General features: G+C 47.4%; 1 protein-coding gene across 18 annotated transcripts in view; it reads left to right on the top strand.

Moving 5' to 3' along the window:
• PCNT (pericentrin) overlaps window positions 1-18,635 on the top strand; it is a 238,033-nt gene that overhangs the window by 176,397 nt on the left and 43,001 nt on the right. For all 18 annotated transcript variants that reach the window (XM_043505819.1, XM_043505821.1, XM_043505806.1 and 15 more), the window contains one exon: window positions 2,613-2,767. In XM_043505819.1, the coding sequence (XP_043361754.1) occupies window positions 2,613-2,767 (155 nt within the window). The remainder of the gene's footprint in view (window positions 1-2,612; window positions 2,768-18,635) is intronic.

The following is an 18,635-nucleotide window of genomic DNA, read 5'->3' as shown; positions in this document are numbered from 1 at the left end:
AGGGCTGGCCATCTCTTCCCCATTTTGTGTTGCCCAGCACAGCAGTCTGGGAGCTGACCTTGTTAGTGAAAACAGAGGCAAAAAAAGCATTGAGTACATTAGCTTTTTCCACATCCTCTGTCACTAGCTTGCCTCCCTCATTCAGTAAGGGGCCCACACTTTCCTTGGCTTTCTTCTTGTTGCCAACATACCTGAAGAAACCCTTCTTGTTACTCTTGACATCTCTTGCTAGCTGCAGCTCCAGGTGCGATTTGGCCCTCCTGATATCTTTCCTACATGCCCGAGCAATATTTTTATACTCTTCCCTGGTCATATGTCCAACCTTCCACTTCTTGTAAGCTTCTTTTTTATGTTTAAGATCCGCTAGGATTTCACCATTAAGCCAAGCTGGTCGCCTGCCATATTTACTATTCTTTCGACTCATCGGGATGGTTTGTCCCTGTAACCTCAACAGGGATTCCTTGAAATACAGCCAGCTCTCCTGGACTCCCTTCCCTTTCATGTTAGTCCCCCAGGGGATCCTGGCCATCTGTATCTCAGAAAGATAACGTTCAGTTATTTTTATTATAGAAGGGGAAACACAATCTTTAAAATGAAATCTCACCACTTTTTATCCTGTTAACCCTGGGATGGGGGAAGAATTCTTTCCACATGGCTGGTCCAGGTGTCGGTTGTACTTAAGATTCTGCAGCTTCTTGTTGGGACCAATCAACTCTCTTGAGTGCATGATGACTTCAGTTTATGTACCCTAATGTCCTATCTTGTTGGAGGGGACCACCCTCTGATTCCTGTTGGACATTGTCATGTGCATACTCAGATTTCAGCTTGCAGAGGGTATATCTACACTGCAACATAAGCCCAGGGTTACTAGAACTCAAGTTAGCAGACCCTGGGGTTTGTTAAGCTAGGGCTTGAGCGTATACGGTTATTTGAAACTCCAAGTTAGGAATTGTTGAACCCGGGTCCCAACCTGGAGGTTCAGCGTCTACACTCCATTATGCAGGCAGAAGTCCAACCACCCATATTCCAGACTTCCTAGCACTCTCCCAAAATGTGGCCACTTTAACCCTATGTTCATGGTGCAGTTGGGAAAACATGATTTTCCAGAGGACAAAGAAAGTTGGTCCATAGGATACTTTTGGCGGACTCCCAGAGCACGAGTCAAGTGGGGCTGTGTCCACACTGCAAATCAATAGGGCTTGAACCCTGGGTCATGACTTGACACAGGCTTGGACTCTCCACCCCTGGATGGAATGGGGGTTAGGCTAAAGTTGGAGTGTGAACTCAGAGCTTATGTTGCAGTGTAGATGTACTCTTAGTTTCTCTGCTGCTTCCATTGGTATCCAGTAGATGATTTTGGTGTATAACAAATTTCTTTAATCCAATCCTTTTTCTTATCAGAGGCTTTTTACATTTGATCCATTTCAAGGATTGTATTTCATTGTTAGACTCAACTATTAATTGGGATCCCCCCTTTTAAGCAATTTCTCTTAATATTCCAAAGTTATACCCTGGTTTTTATATCTTGATCATTCCTTCTGCCTTGTGTCAAACAATTAATACTTTTAGAATACAACAATTATTTTCAGTGAAAACCAGCAAAATCCCTTATCTTCTAAATTTGGAGGACATACTCCATATATTTGTTTGTATATAAGCATTTCATATTATTTATTACTTAAAATAGAACAAGAGACATTATCCACATATTGACAGGTTTCAGAGTAGCAGCCATGTTAGTCTGTATTCACAAAAAGAAAAGGAGTACTTGTGGCACCTTAGAGACTAACAAATTTATTTGAGCATAAGCTTTCGTGAGCATCCGATGAAGTGAGTTGTAGCTCACGAAAGCTTATGCTCACGTAAATTTGTTAGTCTCTAAGGTGCCAAAAGTACTCCTTTTCTTTATCCATATATTGAAATACGTAGATTTGACTCACAAGGCAAGTGAATGTTCACTTCTAATTTGGGGAGAAGGACAGATTATCCATGGTATATTTGATTTATAAGAAAAACCATGTATGGTTTGTAATTTGGGGTAAAGACATGTGGTTTGGATTTCTTGGGGTAATAGGCAGTTTGCCCAATTTGACCTTCAGTCTTACAGCCAGTCATATCTTGTTTGCTCAATTTACTGCTATCCCACTCACAATGTGTGCAGTGGGCCACTTTGAATAGTAAAGCAGGTTGGTTACTTGGAGTTCTGTTTAGAGGGTTTTATCCATATGCAAAAATCTCTCAGAACTTGCCTAGAGGATTAACCATACTCTTATTTAGCCATTTTTATTTCTATTTTTGGAGAGAGGAACTCCTGACTTTTCTGATCTGTAGGTTCCTTAGATAAAGTATCTCTCGTGATGCGAACCATTTTCTTATCATCCTCTTAGGCGGATTCTGTTTTGGGATAAACAGCCGTGGACAGCTTTTCTAATTATTGAGAGCCAGAAGGAATCTGTAGTTACTAATCATTCGAGACATATTTCGTCTATTGAACCCTACAACTGCATCTCTAACTTTTGACTATGGAATCTATTATTTTGTGTCCACTGCTTTTATGGTTGCACTACAACAGATTTGTTCAATCTATAATACTATTTTGTGTCTGTTTTCAGATACCAGTTCAGATTTGGCAGCTAAACTTAATCAGGAGCTAGAACCAACTGAACACCTGGATGCTAGTTTCATGGCTTATTTGCAGTACTGTGGAATATTTCAAGATGCAATGGACCCAGTGAAAGAAAAAGAAACTATTTCACCACAATTGAAGGTAATATGTGGTAGGAAAGCCAGTGTACTAGGAGCTGGTTGTGGTCTTTCACCTTAAGCCAAAACACTAGGAAATATAAATTCTATAAAGCTGTTAGCTATAAGTCACCTGCTCAGTTCATTACCCCGTATATGTTCATAATCATTTACCTCTTGAGCTGGCTGCAATAAGGTCATCCTCCTTTCCTTCCCCATCTTTCGCCTTCCCCGGCTCTCTCTAAGAGGAGGTGTACTGCTCTTTGTCTTGCCTTTCCGTGGTGGAGTCACAGCTGCATTCATTGAAGTGGGGTGATGCCCCAACATGCTAGTCCGATTTTGAGTCTCACATCCTGGTGGTACATGTGCCAGCTGGTAGCAGTGGGGCATCATTTGCTCTCAGACTCCAGAGAAAGCTGGCTCACAGAATAAATGTCTCCTTAGATTTAGTGTGGTGCTTTCTTGGCTGCTTTGTTATCCTGATGGGGAAGCCCCATAGCAAAGTGTTGTACCAGGGGCCCAGGGAGTGAAAACACCTCACAGATCCAGTTACTCCCAAGGCCAAAGGCAGGTTTGTGGTAGCAAAGTCTGCCTGTTGCTCTAAAAAAAAATGGCAGAAATACAGGCAGAAATCTGCAGCAGGAGATGTGCTAATTGAAGATCGTTTTCACTGTTGGAGGCATTAAAAATGATGGATGGAACTTGAGGACAAGGTCTGGTGCCAGGGCACTAGCAATAGTACTCAACTGTCTCCAGTGCCTGCAGAGAGAGGGGAAGCATCCCATTGGTTGAGAGATGGGGGTTAAGCAGTTCCTCAGCGAAGCGTGTAGGAGAGCTAGGAGCTCTCATGGGAGGCCCTCCATACATGGCTATATCCTAAGTTCATTCTGAAGGAGATGTCAGAATTCCATCTGAACCAGATCATCCACTTACCCGTCTTCTACCGAAAGCCACATGCCACTAGGGAGGACAGCAAGTTCCACTCTCTGGATGTCTGAGTCTTGGTTTTCTACCTACAGAAGACAAAACCCTTCAGAAAATCCCCCAAATCTATTTGTCTCCTTTACCAAATGTATGAGAGGAGAAAGCTGTCTCCTCATAGAGACTAAGTGGATTTCAGGCTCCATCCTGCTTCGCTGTGAATTGGCAGCAACCCTGCCTCATGCTCAAGCAGAGCCCAGGTGGCGTCTTTTCAGAGTAGCAGCCGTGTTAGTCTGTATCCGCAAAAAGAACAGGAGGACTTGTAGCACCTTAGAGACTAACAAATTTATTTGAGCATAAGCTTTCATGAGCTATAGCTCACTTCATCAGATGTATGCAGTGGAAAATACAGTGGGGAGATTTTATATACACAGAGAACATGAAACAATGGGTGTTACCATACACACTGAAACGAGAGTGCTCCCCCTCCCCCGCTCTCCTGCTGGTAATAGCTCACCTTACCTGATCACTCTTGTTACAGTGTGTATGGTAACACCCATTGTTTCATGTTCTCTGTGTTTATAAAATCTCCCCACTGTATTTTCCACTGAATGCATCCGATGAAGTGAGCTGTAGCTCATGAAAGCTTATGCTCAAATAAATTTTAGTCTCTAAGGTGCCACAAGTCCTCCTTTTCTTTTTGTGGATACTGCGAGACATCCCTCTATTAGTGGTCTGTAGAGCAACAAAAGGAGGCTACATGTTTCTCTGTGAGGTATTATGCCCTGGTGCAGGCTTCAACAGCAGATGCCTCCTTTGGCAGATCAGTCCTTCAGTCAGTTTCTTGCACCCTCCTCCTTGATGAATACTTCTTGTGAGTCGCCTCAAGTGGAAAACGCATAGGGACCATCACCCAAAAAGAATGGTTACTTACCTTTTACAGTAAATGGAGTTCCTTAAGACTGTGATCCCTATCTGTATTCCGCTAACTGCCTTCCTTTCCCTCTGCTTCAGATCCTTATCCTAAGATTATTTGTGATAGATGAAGAATTGGAGAGGCACTTGGTCCATTCTGCCCTGCTCCTTACACCTTTGGCTGGGAGGCCAAGGAGGAAAAGGGCACATCTAACACTGCTAATGAAAAATCTTCCAGTCTCAGGCACGTGGAGTACATTGCACCTCAAGTGGAATGCACATAGGGACTACACATTTCAAACTTCAGTTACTGTACAAAGGAAATAACCATTCTTTCTGCCTCCATCTGTTGGATGTGAGGAACTATAAACAAAACATGTGAACTGACGTAGAAGAATGTGAAGAAAGAAAATCACCAATTAAGAAACGTTTCCCTTTCTCAAACACAGGGAGTCCATTACATGGAGCACATTATTGCCCTCAGGCTTTCATGAAGTTAACTCACTGGATTTAAGTTTTGGTGCCTAAATACTATTTATTTGTTTGTTTGTTTATTTATATGAGCGTGGGATCTGTCAGTCTATTCCATCCTTCCCTCTCCTAGCAGATCAAACCTCAGCTGGGGACTCTGAAAGGAATAGGCAAGGATAGGTTGCCATCTATGGTTATGGGTATTTACCTCCTTGGACCTGTTCTCTTATTCAGAAGAGAGAGTCTCAGCTGCAGGAGCTTCTGTTGGTTCTTCAGTGGTAGTGGCATGGGACCCACTGGAGGAGCTAAAGATTTAGATGCATGTATTAATTGTTTTAAATATTTATGCTTATAAATTGCTTATATTAATGTTCCAAAAGTAAGTTGCAACCACCTATATCTCTATATCCAGGGTAGGATAATTCTAATTAAAATAATCTAATCTAGAAAAGTATTTATTTTAAATTTTAAGTGACATTCCTTCCCTGGAATGAGACAAGGAAACATCTGTACATCATATAATAGTTTGGAGGCACGGAATTCATATTGAGAAAGATGTTTCAGCCTGATAATTACACCGGAAACAATTACCAGTGTTTGGCTTGTTAAGGCTGTAAATGTTTTGGGGATGCTGTTTTTGTGTAATGTGTTAAATTAAGTTGAGACCATCACATCTAGATTCATGACTCATTTCACTGGACCCCAGATGTCATCTAATAACAATAGGGGTTAATTGCATGACAACAGATTTAATAAATTTTGGTTTATTGCCAGAAATTTCCTTTGTTTTTGAAATATTCACCAAGTTTGTGAACATTTTTCACCTAAGTCACATAGGCACATGGCATGCCTTGCAGCAAAATGCACTAGTCTAGGCCATTAATTGTATTCTACGATATCGGTGGAAGCTGTACTAATAACTAAGAGTACAGTTGCTAGTGATAGGAGGGACATTCATGTTATGTGTAGACACTATGCTGCCTGAAAATTGTTGGAAAGTTGGCTGTTGCTTGTGTTAGCTGCCCTAGGGACCAAGTCTGAACTGACAACAACAACAAAATATTAGCAGCCAGTAAACATTCAAAGTAAATTATTTCATTAAACTCTACTTATGTACAGATTGGCAGAAGTTACCAGCCAAGGAGGATTGGTTTGTTGAGACCAAGATCCCTGTCTCCCCCCAGGAGGTGAGAGGGAAGGGGACAGGAGGGACAGCATTCCTACCACCCACCCCCAGATTCTGCATGTCCCCATGCCATCCTGAGTAACAGCAGTGGGCTCCATTGGTCTTCTCCAGGAGACAGGCAGGATCCATAGTATCAGCAGTTCAGGAACTCTCTGCCCCTTTTGCAGCTTTCCAGCTCCTGATCAGAGTCTAGACCAGTGGTTTTCAAACTTTTTTTCTGGCGACCCAGTTGAAGAAAATTGTTGATGCCTATGACCCAACGGAGCTGGGGATAAGGGGTTTGGGGTGTGGGAGGGGGCTCTAGGCTGGGGCAGGGGTGCGAGAGGGAGTTGGGGCTCTGGACTGGGAGTGCAGGCTCTGGGGTGGGGCTGGGGATGAGGGGATTGGGGTGCAGGAAGGGGCTCTGGGTTTGAGAGGGACTCAGGGCTGGGACGGGATTGGGTCACATGACTGGGGCATGGGTTTCCCTCTGGCGACTCCTGGTCCGCGGTGCAGCCAGGGTGCAGATGCAGCTTCCCATCTGTCCTGGCACTGTGTACTGTGCTGTGCCCCTGAAGCGGCCAGCAGCAGCTCCGGCTTTGCCCACAGGCATCTCTGCTCTCTCCCCCCCCGACCAATGGGAGTGCCGACCTGGTGCTCGGGCATGCCCAGTCCCCTTCTCTCCCCCCCCGTCTAGGAGCCGGACCTACTGCTGGCTGCTTCTGGAGCACCACGCAGTGAAAGAACAGGTAGGGACTAAGAGTTTTTACTGGCCAGCTGCCAGGGTCCCTGGGTGTTGAGCAAGGCGACCCCATGCCTTGCAATCTGCAGTCCAGTCATTGGTCACGACCTGAACTTTGAAAACCGCTGATCTATACAACTTCTCCACATTGTCTTCTGCACCACCCTGGCTGCATCCTGGATTGGTCAGTCCAGTGCAGAGCCTTCAGGTACAGGAATCCATGCAAAGTGTTTCTAACTCCTATGTAAGAGAGGTTTCAGGGTTTGGTATCTATCTATATAGAGAGTTTAGCACCTGGATTGTAGTAGCAAAGTGCCCAAGACACCAAACTTTATAAATATATTTGACAACTTTAAAGATAGTAACCAAGGGTTTGATATCTTCAAATTATACTTAAGGAAAATGTGCTTTCACTGTGTGACTTTCACAAGGTTTATAATACCAGGCAATATAAGTTGGCGCTTGCGGGGTCTTTATTTGATAAATGAGTCAAACAGGGTGGATCTGTGACATTATGTAGAGGTCATATCTCAGATTTGTATATAACAGACTACTTGCCTTTACTTTCAGGGCCCTTACGGCTAGCTGTTGTGTGTCTCATATGTTATTGAGATATCTACTCCTACCTCCATTCTGCCAACAATGCCAGCCTTCATTATCTGCTAGCTATATTTTCCAACAAGCACTCTGCATCTTTCTTGTTGCCCTGCATACAGGAGAGGAGCTCCCTGTAAACATCTGCAAAGCCACCTAATGTCCTCCAAATCGCACCTTAAAAATCTCCTTTGCTGTGATGCCTACAAAAAATGTGACAATTGTTAGGCAGCTGGTGTGCTATGACCACTGTCTTTCATGCTAACCGGCATTGTTTCCTTGTACCACCCTCATCTGTATCCACACTCAGCTGTATCTTCATCAGTTGTCTCTTGTTGTATACTTAGATTATAAATTCTTTGGGACAGGCACAATCTTCTTTTCATATGTTTTGTACAGTGCCTGGTGCAGTGAGGTCCTGGTCCATGACTGGGCTTCTAGGTGCTACCATAATACCAACAATCGTACTTAAAATATTGGCTGGGTGAATGGGGCTCTCTAAAAAGATTCATCTCTAGCTTCTAAGAGGTTGAGTGGATAAGACAATATTGTCCTTGGCTTTTGTCTAGAAATTAAAATTTAAGATATTGTATTGTTTTAATTCATACTTAGTTTTTTTCACGTATAGAATCATAGAATATCAGGGTTGGAAGGGACCTCAGGAGGTATCTAGTCCAACCCCCTGCTCAAAGCAGGACCAATCGCCAACTAAATCATCCCAGCCAGGGCTTTGTCAAGCCTGACCTTAAAGACTTCTAAGGAAGGAGATTCCACCACCTCCCTAGGTAACACATTCCAGTGCTTCACCACCCTCCTAGTTAAAAAGTTTTTCCTAATATCCAACCTAAACATCCCCCACTGCAACTAGAGACCATTGCTCCTTGTTCTGTCATCTGCTACCACTGAGAACAGTCTAGATCCATCCTCTTTGGAACCCCCTTTCAGGTAGTTGAAAGCAGCTATCAAATCCCCCCTCATTCTTCTCTTCCGCAGACTAAACAATCCCAGTTCCCTCAGCCTCTCCTCATAAGTCATGTGCCCCAGCCCCCTAATCAGTTTTGTTGCCCTCTGCTTGACATTTTCCAGTTTTTCCAGATCCTTCTTGTAGTGTGGGGCCCAAAACCGGACACAGTACTCCAGATGAGGCCTCACCAATGTTGAATAGAGGGGAATGATCACGTCCCTCGATCTGCTGGCAATGCCCCTACTTATACATCCCAAAATGTCATTGGCCTTCTTGGGAACAAGGGCACACTGTTGACTCATATCCAGCTTCTCGTCCACTGTAACCCCTAGGTCCTTTTCTGCAGAACTGCTGCCTAGCCATTCGGTCCCTAGTCTGTAGCGGTGCATGGGATTCTTCCGTCCTAAGTGCAGGACTCTGCACTTGTCCTTGTTGAACCTCATCAGATTTCTTTTGGCCCAATCCTCTAATTTGTCTAGGTCCCTCTGTATCCTATCCCTACCCTCCAGCATATCTACCTCTCCTCCCAGTTTAGTGTCATCTGCAAACTTGCTGAGGGTGCAATCCACACCATCCTCCAGATCATTAATGAAGATATTGAAAGAAATCGGCCCGGGGACTGACCCTTGGGGCACTCCACTTGATACTGGCTGCCAACTAGACACGGAGCCATTGATCACTACCCATTGAGCCCGACAATCTAGCCAGCTTTCTATCCACCTTATCGTCCATTCATCCAGCCCATACTACTTCAACTTGCTGACAAGAATACTGTGGGAGACTGTGTCAAAAGCTTTGCTAAAGTCAAAGAATAACACATCCACTGCTTTCCCCTCATCCACAGAGCCAGTTGTCTTTTCCTAGAAGGCAATTACATTCGTCAGACATGACTTGCCCTTGGTGAATCCATGCTGACTGTTCCTGATCACTTTCCTCTCCTCTAAGCGTTTCAGAATTGATTCCTTGAGGACCTGCTTCATGATTTTTCCAGGGACTGAGGTGAGGCTGACTGGCCTGTAGTTCCCTGGATCCTCCTCCTTCCCTTTTTTAAAGATGGGCACTACATTAGCCTTCTTCCAGTCATCCGGGACCTCCCCCGATCCCCATGAGTTTTCAAAAATAATGGCCAATGACTCTGCAATCACATCTGCCAACTCCTTTAGCACTCTCGGATGCAGCGCGTCCGGCCCCATGGATTTGTGCTCGTCCAGCTTTTCTAAATAGTCCCGAACCACTTCTTTCTCCACAGAGGGCTGGTCACCTCCTCCCCGTGCTGTGCTGCCCAGTTCAGTAGTCTGGGAGCTGACCTTGTTTGTGAAGACAGAGGCAAAAAAGCACTGAGTACATTAGCTTTTTCCGCATCCTCTGTCACTAGGTGGCCTCCCTCATTCAGTAAGGAGCCCACGCTTTCCTTGACTTTCTTCTTGTTGCTAACATACCTGAAGAAACCCTTCTTGTTACTCTTAACATCTCTTGCTAGCTGCAACTCCAGGTGTAATTTGGCCTTCCTGATTTTACACCTGCATGCCTGAGCAATATTTTTATACTCTTCCCTGGTCATTTGTCCAATCTTCCACTTCTTGTAAGCTACTTTTTTGTGTTTAAGATCAGCAAGGATTTCACTGTTAAGCCAAGTTGGTCGCCTGCCATATTTACTCTTCTTTCTACTCATCGGGATGGTTTGTCCCTGTAACCTCAATAAGGATTTTAGGAAGCGTGCATTGTTGCCTCTCCAGTCCCCTCTTACCACTGCATGTCCTGAGTGGGAACCTCTGTTCCTTCATGCTCTTAGCTTTGCTCAGAGAGTGATCTGCTTTGGCTTCATTGTATATAGCTGTATCATAGAAGATTAGGGTTGGATAGCGTCTGTGTTGTTGTTTCTTCATAGATAGATAAGTGGTGATAGTTTTCCCCCGTTTGGGGAGAGTTCTCTCTTCCCCCTTCTCCCCTGGAAACAGTACCTCTTGCCTGCATTCATTCTCTGTGAGTGACAAGCACCAGTGTTGCCTTTACTGTCTGGCTGAGGCACACATTGCAGCCCATTGTGCCTTTTGCAAGTTGTTCATGGCCCGGGACCAGGAAGCTCGAGAGCTTCGCCTCTGCAGATACTTAATGGAGGAAGCCATGCATTCAAGAGTGCATTTGGATCTGGGACTGGCAGAACCACCGGTGCAGACAGTCACCTGTGGTGAGCGCCCCTCTGAGCACTTCCCAGGCCCTGGATCTGTTGGTACAAAAACAGATGGAGAAGCCCCACCACGAGGGTAAAAAAATATGACCACGAGCCATCACAGAGTGCTCATAAGCGCAGCGTTTCCTTCCTAAGTTGAGCCAGGTCAGGACCCAGAGTAGCGGGTGGGCCTGGGTCCCCCCTTCCCCTTGTGCTATACCGGGCTGAAGAGGATCATGGCCCGATCTAGGCTGTGGCTGGGCCCTGCAATAAGGGGCTAGACTTAGAGGCTGCAGCCGGCCACTACAACAGGTGCAGATCCTGGACTGCTGATAACCCCAAACCCGGGAAGGGGGTGAAACCGGAGCAGTGGGCACTGCCGGAGGGCAGTGTCTTGAAGAGGACGCTGCTGAGCGGGGAGCAACGAGGGTCCCCAAAGCAGCAGAGTAGACGAGGGGCAAGGCACCATGTGAATAAGATGCTCCATGACTGGGCAGAGCTAATTCCCGGGGCAACCAGTGGGAGGCGGCAGCAGTGGTGAGTCCTAACCCCGTCACAGAGGGTAACGCCAAATGCAAGTGGGATCCAGCAGTGTACCAATGGCTGTCCTGGTACCCATGCTGGCATTGTCACTGACACGTACACTACCTGTCCCACCCGAGCTGCTGCCCTGCAGATGCCACCTGGCCCTTCTGGTGTGTCCAAAGATGTGTCAAGGACTCCTGGACGCCTTGAATCTTTATAGTCAATGAAAGACCACCGCCTTCCATGTCCCCAGTCTCCTCTCCAGACTGCCACACACCATCATCCTCCCCTCTCTGGCAGACTAATCTCTGCTGCTGATGGAGAAGCCTGTCCTGTTGGTGCATCGCAGCCCTCTGGTACCGACGTTCCCACCATTGCCAGAACCATCTTCAGAGTCTGAGGAGTTCTCCAGGCCAGAGCTCTCATTTTCTCCTATGCCCTGTCGAAGTCCGGATTTGCAACCCAGGCTGCCTTACTGGTGCCCAACCTATGATCCTGCAGTGGAGACGTTGTACTGCTACTCCCTGGGCCCACCGGTCCCCTGGGACCCTTCTTTCTGGCAGTACTGGGCGTGCTGGGATCCTTACCACAGCTGCTGGCCACCACTGCTGGCCTTGTATCATGTGTTCGCCCAACGGTGCCATCAGTCTACGAGGAGGAAGAGGACATGGAGCTGCTACCACCGGTTACCACAGCTGCCTCCTGATTGCTGGACAAGGCACTTATTCGTCCCTCATTCTCCCCATTGGATGACCACTGTCGGTACTAGTACTTATTTCAGAGGGTGGTGATGGCCCTGGGGATCCCGCTGTAGGGGGTCTAGGACATACAGCATCAGCTCCTGGATATTCTCCAACCCCAGGGACCCTCTTGGGCAGCTCTCCCCATTATCGAGGCCATTCTGCAACCGATGAGGATGGTATGGTACACTCCTGCCTCCTGTGCCCCCACGCTGAAGAGAGCAGAGAGGAGGTATTTTGTCCCTGCTAAAGAGGCAGACATTTTGTTCCCTTTCCCATCCCAACTGTCTCATGATCTACACTCTAGTGGAGCAGGCACACCAGCAGCAGCAGCAGAAGTCTATCTCCTTCCAGCCCCCTCCAAAAAGGCAGTAAAGAGGATGGGCCTGCTAAGCAGAAAAGTGTAGTCTTCAGCTGGACTGCAGTTCTGCGTTGCCAGGCTCTGCTAGCCAAATATGACTTCAATAATTACAACCGGCTAGGACAAGCTGCCACTGGACCATGAGCAGCAATTCCAGGCGATGGTAGACGACGGGTACCTGGTGGTCAAGGTGGGCTTCCAGGTCGCTCTTGACGTGGCTGACACGTCCTCTCAATCTCAGGCATCCAGGGTCGTGGTTCACAGAGTCTCTTGGCTACAATCGTCTAGATTCCCCCAGGAGGTCCAAAATACTGTCAAGGACCGCCCCTTCGAACACAGTTGTTCCCTGAGAAGGCAGACAAATCCCTTCATTTGCTGAAGGACTCTTGAGCCACTCCTAGGTCTCTTGGCATCTGTTGTTGGACCCCGATGCAGATAGCAGAGGCAGCCGTTTTGTCCACTACCACATGCCCCCTACCTGTCCTACTACCAACACCGGCAGGAGGTGCTCTGTAGATGACACTGCTCACAACAACCATGCTTCCCTGCCTCCCCCATGACAACCTCCTTGGCTCTATCCCAGCAGCAGTCAAAGCAGTGGTTTTGACAGGCAGGTTGAGAATGGAGAACCTCCCTGAAGCCACCCATGGCACCCCATGTTGTCTTTGGGGGCTATCTCGCCCTATTCACCCACAATTGGGGCAAGATCACTGCGGACAGTTGAGTACTGGAGATCATCCATCATGGATAAGGTATAGAATTCCTCTTGTTTCTGCCTCATTCTCCACACCTGAACTTCCCCCAGGACCTATCCCATCAATGTATTCTCCAACAAGAAGCAGATGCTCTGCACCTCAAGGAGGCCATAGAGCCTGTCTGACTTCATTACAGGGGATGACTCTTCTACTCCCCATATTTCCTCATCCCGAAGAAGGGCGGAGGGTGGTGCCCCACTCTAGACTTTCGGGTGCTCAACACAGTCATCAGAAAATCCAAATCCCTATGGTATCCCCTCTCTTCCCTGCAGATTCTGGTTCATGGCTCTTGATGTTAAGGACCCTTATTTCCATGTAGATATCCACCCACTGCAAGTTTCAGGTGCACGTTTTCAGGTGGGAGACCACCACTACCAGTTTTGGGTCCTTCCGTTCAGTTTAGTGACGAGTGTTCACAAAGGTCTTCGCTGTGGTAGCGGCCCAAATGTGAACATAAGAACAGTCATACTGGGTCAGACCAAAGGTCCATCTAGCCCAGTATCCTGTCTTCTGATGGTGGCCAATGCCAGGTGCCCCAGAGGGAATGAACTGAACAGGTAATAATCCAGTGATCCATCCCGTCACCCATTCCCAGCTTCTAGCAAACAGAGGCTAGGGACACCATCCCTGCCCATACTGGCTAATAGCCATCGATCGACCTATCCTCCATCAATTTATCTAGTTATTTTTTGAACCCTGTTATAGTCTTCAGCTACACAATGTACCCCTATTTTGATGACTGGCTCCTTGTGGGACTCACGCCGTGAAATCACCTCCATGATCCTTGCCCTTCACTCAGTTAGCATCTCTAGGTATCTGCACCAGTGAGGACACCTACACAGACTATATGCTTTATTGGCATGCATCTTGACACTGCCACGGCCAGGGCTTTCCTCCCAGTGGACCACTTCACAACATTGACGTCCATCATTGTGGACCTGCATCGCAGATCCCACACCATGGTCCACCTCTGCCTCTCTGTCCTTGCTCATGGTTGCCTGCATCTGTGACGCCACACACACATTTCCCCATGTGTTGCTGTCAGTCATGGCTTCTTTCCATCTACAGACTCAACGCAGCCCATAAGCAGACCAGAGTCGTTTTTCCCCAGACCATGCTAGCCTCCCTCACATAGTGAACCTTCCAAGGTCTTAATCAGCATCCCTTTGCCTCTCCTATACCACAGGTCACCATCATGACAGATGCTTCCTTTGCAGGTTGGGGAGCCCACCTGTACCACTACGCAGACCAGGGTCTGTGGATACCAAGGGCGGCCAGAATGCACATAAATGTGCCTGAGCTATGGGTTGTCCATTTTGTGTGTCATGCCTTTCTCCCACTTATCCGATCCCTCCATGTTGAACTCCTCTCAGACAAGATTGCGGCAGTCCTGTACATCAACAAGCAGGGTGGCGCCAAGTCTCCCTCCCTCTGCTCAGAGTCTGTCCGCCTCTGAAACTGGTGCATCAAACACGACATAATGCTCCCAGAACTCCCTGGTCAACGCCCTCAGCTGACTCTCTACATCAGTCATGAATGTGAGCTGCATGACGCCATGCTACAGTACCTCTTTGAGCACTGAGGCACCCCTCACTGGGACATCTTTACCACTCAGCAGAACAGTAAGCTGTTCCCTATTGTTTTAGAAGGGTGATGGGGAAGACTCGCAGGGTGATGCTCTCCTCCTCCCCTGGACCAGAGACCTTTCCCTTCTGCTACAAGTGCTATGTAAGATTCGCTGAGACAGAGCCTCAGTGCTACTCGTAGTCCCATTCTGGCCCCATCAGTTTTGGTTCACGAACCTCTTCCGGTACGAAACTGTGGAAAAACCTGAGTGTCTCTGGATTAAGTTTAGAAGTGTGTGCAACAAGAGTGATGTCATGGTGGGAGTCTGCTATAGACCACCGGACCAGGGGGATGAGGTGGATGAGGCTTTCTTCCGGCAACTCACGGAAGCTACTAGATCGCATGCCCTGATTCTCATGGGTGACTTTAATTTTCCTGATATCTGCTGGGAGAGCAATACAGCGGTGCATAGACAATCCAGGAAGTTTTTGGAAAGCGTAGGGGACAATTTCCTGGTGCAAGTGCTAGGGGAGCCAACTAGGGGGAGCGCTTTTCTTGACCTGCTGCTCACAAACCGGGTAGAATTAGTGGGGGAAGCAAAAGTGGATGGGAATCTGGGAGGCAGTGACCATGAGTTGGTTGAGTTCAGGATCCTGACGCAGGGAAGAAAGGTAAGCAGCAGGATACGGACCCTGGACTTCAGGAAAGCAGACTTTGACTCCCTCAGGGAACAGATGGCCAGGATCCCCTGGGGGACTAACATGAAAGGGAAGGGAGTCCAGGAGAGCTGGCTGTATTTCAAGGAATCCCTGTTGAGGTTACAGGGACAAACCATCCCGATGAGTCGAAAGAATAGTAAATATGGCAGGCGACCAGCTTGGCTTAATGGTGAAATCCTAGCGGATCTTAAGCATAAAAAAGAAGCTTACAAGAAGTGGAAGCTTGGACATATGACCAGGGAAGAGTATAAAAATATTGCTCGGGCATGTAGGAAAGATATCAGGAGGGCCAAATCGCACCTGGAGCTGCAGCTAGCAAGAGATGTCAAGAGTAACAAGAAGGGTTTCTTCAGGTATGTTGGCAACAAGAAGAAAGCCAAGGAAAGTGTGGGCCCCTTACTGAATGAGGGAGGCAAGCTAGTGACAGAGGATGTGGAAAAAGCTAATGTACTCAATGCTTTTTTTGCCTCTGTTTTCACTAACAAGGTCAGCTCCCAGACTGCTGTGCTGGGCATCACAAAATGGGGAAGAGATGGCCAGCCCTCTGTAGAGATAGAGGTGGTTAGGGACTATTTAGAAAAGCTGGACGTGCACAAGTCCATGGGGCCGGACGAATTGCATCCGAGAGTGCTGAGGGAATTGGCGGCTGTGATTGCAGAGCCCTTGGCCATTATCTTTGAAAACTCGTGGCGAACGGGGGAAGTCCCGGATGACTGGAAAAAGGCTAATGTAGTGCCCATCTTTAAAAAAGGGAAGAAGGAGGATCCTGGGAACTACAGGCCGGTCAGCCTCACCTCAGTCCCTGGAAAAATCATGGAGCAGGTCCTCAAAGAATCAATCCTGAAGCACTTAGAGGAGAGGAAAGTGATCAGGAACAGTCAGCATGGATTCACCAAGGGAAGGTCATGCCTGACTAATCTAATCGCCTTTTATGATGAGATTACTGGTTCTGTGGATGAAGGGAAAGCAGTGGATGTATTGTTTCTTGACTTTAGCAAAGCTTTTGACACGGTCTCCCACAGCATTCTTGTCAGCAAGTTAAGGAAGTATGGGCTGGATGAATGCACTATAAGGTGGGTAGAAAGTTGGCTAGATTGTCGGGCTCAACGGGTAGTGATCAATGGCTCCATGTCTAGTTGGCAGCCGGTGTCAAGTGGAGTGCCCCAGGGGTCGGTCCTGGGGCCCGTTTTGTTCAATATCTTCATAAATGATCTGGAGGATGGTGTGGATTGCACTCTCAGCAAATTTGCGGATGATACTAAACTGGGAGGAGTGGTAGATACGCTGGAGGGGAGGGATAGGATACAGAAGGACCTAGACAAATTGGAAGATTGGGCCAAAAGAAATCTAATGAGGTTCAATAAGGATAAGTGCAGGGTCCTGCACTTAGGATGGAAGAATCCAATGCACCGCTACAGACTAGGGACCGAATGGCTCGGCAGCAGTTCTGCGGAAAAGGACCTAGGGGTGACAGTGGACGAGAAGCTGGATATGAGTCAGCAGTGTGCCCTTGTTGCCAAGAAGGCCAATGGCATTTTGGGATGTATAAGTAGGGGCATAGCGAGCAGATCGAGGGACGTGATCGTTCCCCTCTATTCGACACTGGTGAGGCCTCATCTGGAGTACTGTGTCCAGTTTTGGGCCCCACACTACAAGAAGGATGTGGATAAATTGGAAAGAGTACAGCGAAGGGCAACAAAAATGATTAGGGGTCTAGAGCACATGACTTATGAGGAGAGGCTGAGGGAGCTGGGATTGTTTAGTCTGCAGAAGAGAAGAATGAGGGGGGATTTGATAGCTGCTTTCAACTACCTGAAAGGGGGTTTCAAAGAGGATGGCTCTAGACTGTTCTCAATGGTAGCAGATGACAGAACGAGGAGTAATGGTCTCAAGTTGCAATGGGGGAGGTTTAGATTGGATATTAGGAAAAACTTTTTCACTAAGAGGGTGGTGAAACACTGGAATGCGTTACCTAGGGAGGTGGTAGAATCTCCTTCCTTAGAGGTTTTTAAGGTCAGGCTTGACAAAGCCCTGGCTAGGATGATTTAACTGGGACTTGGTCCTGCTTTGAGCAGGGGGTTGGACTAGATGACCTTCTGGGGTCCCTTCCAACCCTGATATTCTATGATTCTATGATTCTTCTGACACTCCACCTGCATACCGCTGCACCTTCATACACTCCCGGATCTACTCATACAAGATCGGGGGAAGATCCCAATGCAAGCCCTCTTCACCTCGCAGCCTAATATCTAAATGGGCATTGATGATAGACTAGGCATGCTCCACCCAGTGCAGTGAATCCTTATTGAGAGCAGGAGAGAATCCACCAGGGCATGCTGTCAAGCAAAATGGAGGTGCTTCATGCTACGGGCTCACCACCGCCATCACTCACTGTACCAGTGGTCCCTGACTACCTTCTCATGCTCAGAACATCTGGCCTAGCCCTCAGTTGTATATGGGTGCACCTAGCAGCAGTCAATGCCTTTCTTCCCCCCCTTCCATGTTTACACACCCCACTGCCATCTATTTTGTGAAGGGTTTACTCAACACCTTTTCACCAGTACTGAAGCCCACACCAGGTGGGATCTTAATCTCGTCCTCTCCGAAACCACCCTTTGAACCATTGGCAATGTGCTCCCTCTCCCACCTCTCAATGAAAGTGGCATTCCTGGTATCCATAACTTCAGCCAGGTCTGTCAGTGAGCTGGTAGCCATGATGGCAGATTCCCCCCTACACACATTCCACAAGAACAAGGTATTCCTTCAGCTCCATCCTAAATTCCTCCCAAAGATTGTGTCAGAATTCCACCTGAACCAGTGTGTCCATCTACTTGTTTTCTACCCCAAAGCGCACACCTCCCACGCTGACAGGGTTCTACGCTTCCTCCATGTCTGTCGTATGCTGGCTTTCTACCTTCACAGGACTCAATTGCTGAAGCTCTTCTTGGCCATTGCCAAGCCTTCTCCTCCCAATGATTCTCCAAATGAGTTTGTGTGTATCCAAGAATGCTACAACCAATCTGCCATACCCCCACTTGATAGAGTTACCACTCACTTTATGTGAGCACAAGCTGCTATATCAGCCTCACTAGCTGATGTGTCTCGGCAAGACATCTGTCGTGCAGCCACCTGGCACTCCATCCACACCTTCACAATGCACAATGTCATTGCACAAGTGGCAACTACAGGCACAGCAGATGGCCAAGCTGTTCTGAGGACTACCTTTCTGTTGGCATCTTTGCACCCACCTCTGCTCTGATCACTGCTCGCGAGTCACCCACATGT

The sequence above is a fragment of the Dermochelys coriacea genome, chromosome 11 (assembly GCF_009764565.3).
Source record: "Dermochelys coriacea isolate rDerCor1 chromosome 11, rDerCor1.pri.v4, whole genome shotgun sequence".
In the NCBI taxonomy this organism is placed as follows: Eukaryota; Metazoa; Chordata; order Testudines; family Dermochelyidae; genus Dermochelys; species Dermochelys coriacea.
This window is presented reverse-complemented; position numbering and strand designations above follow the sequence as displayed.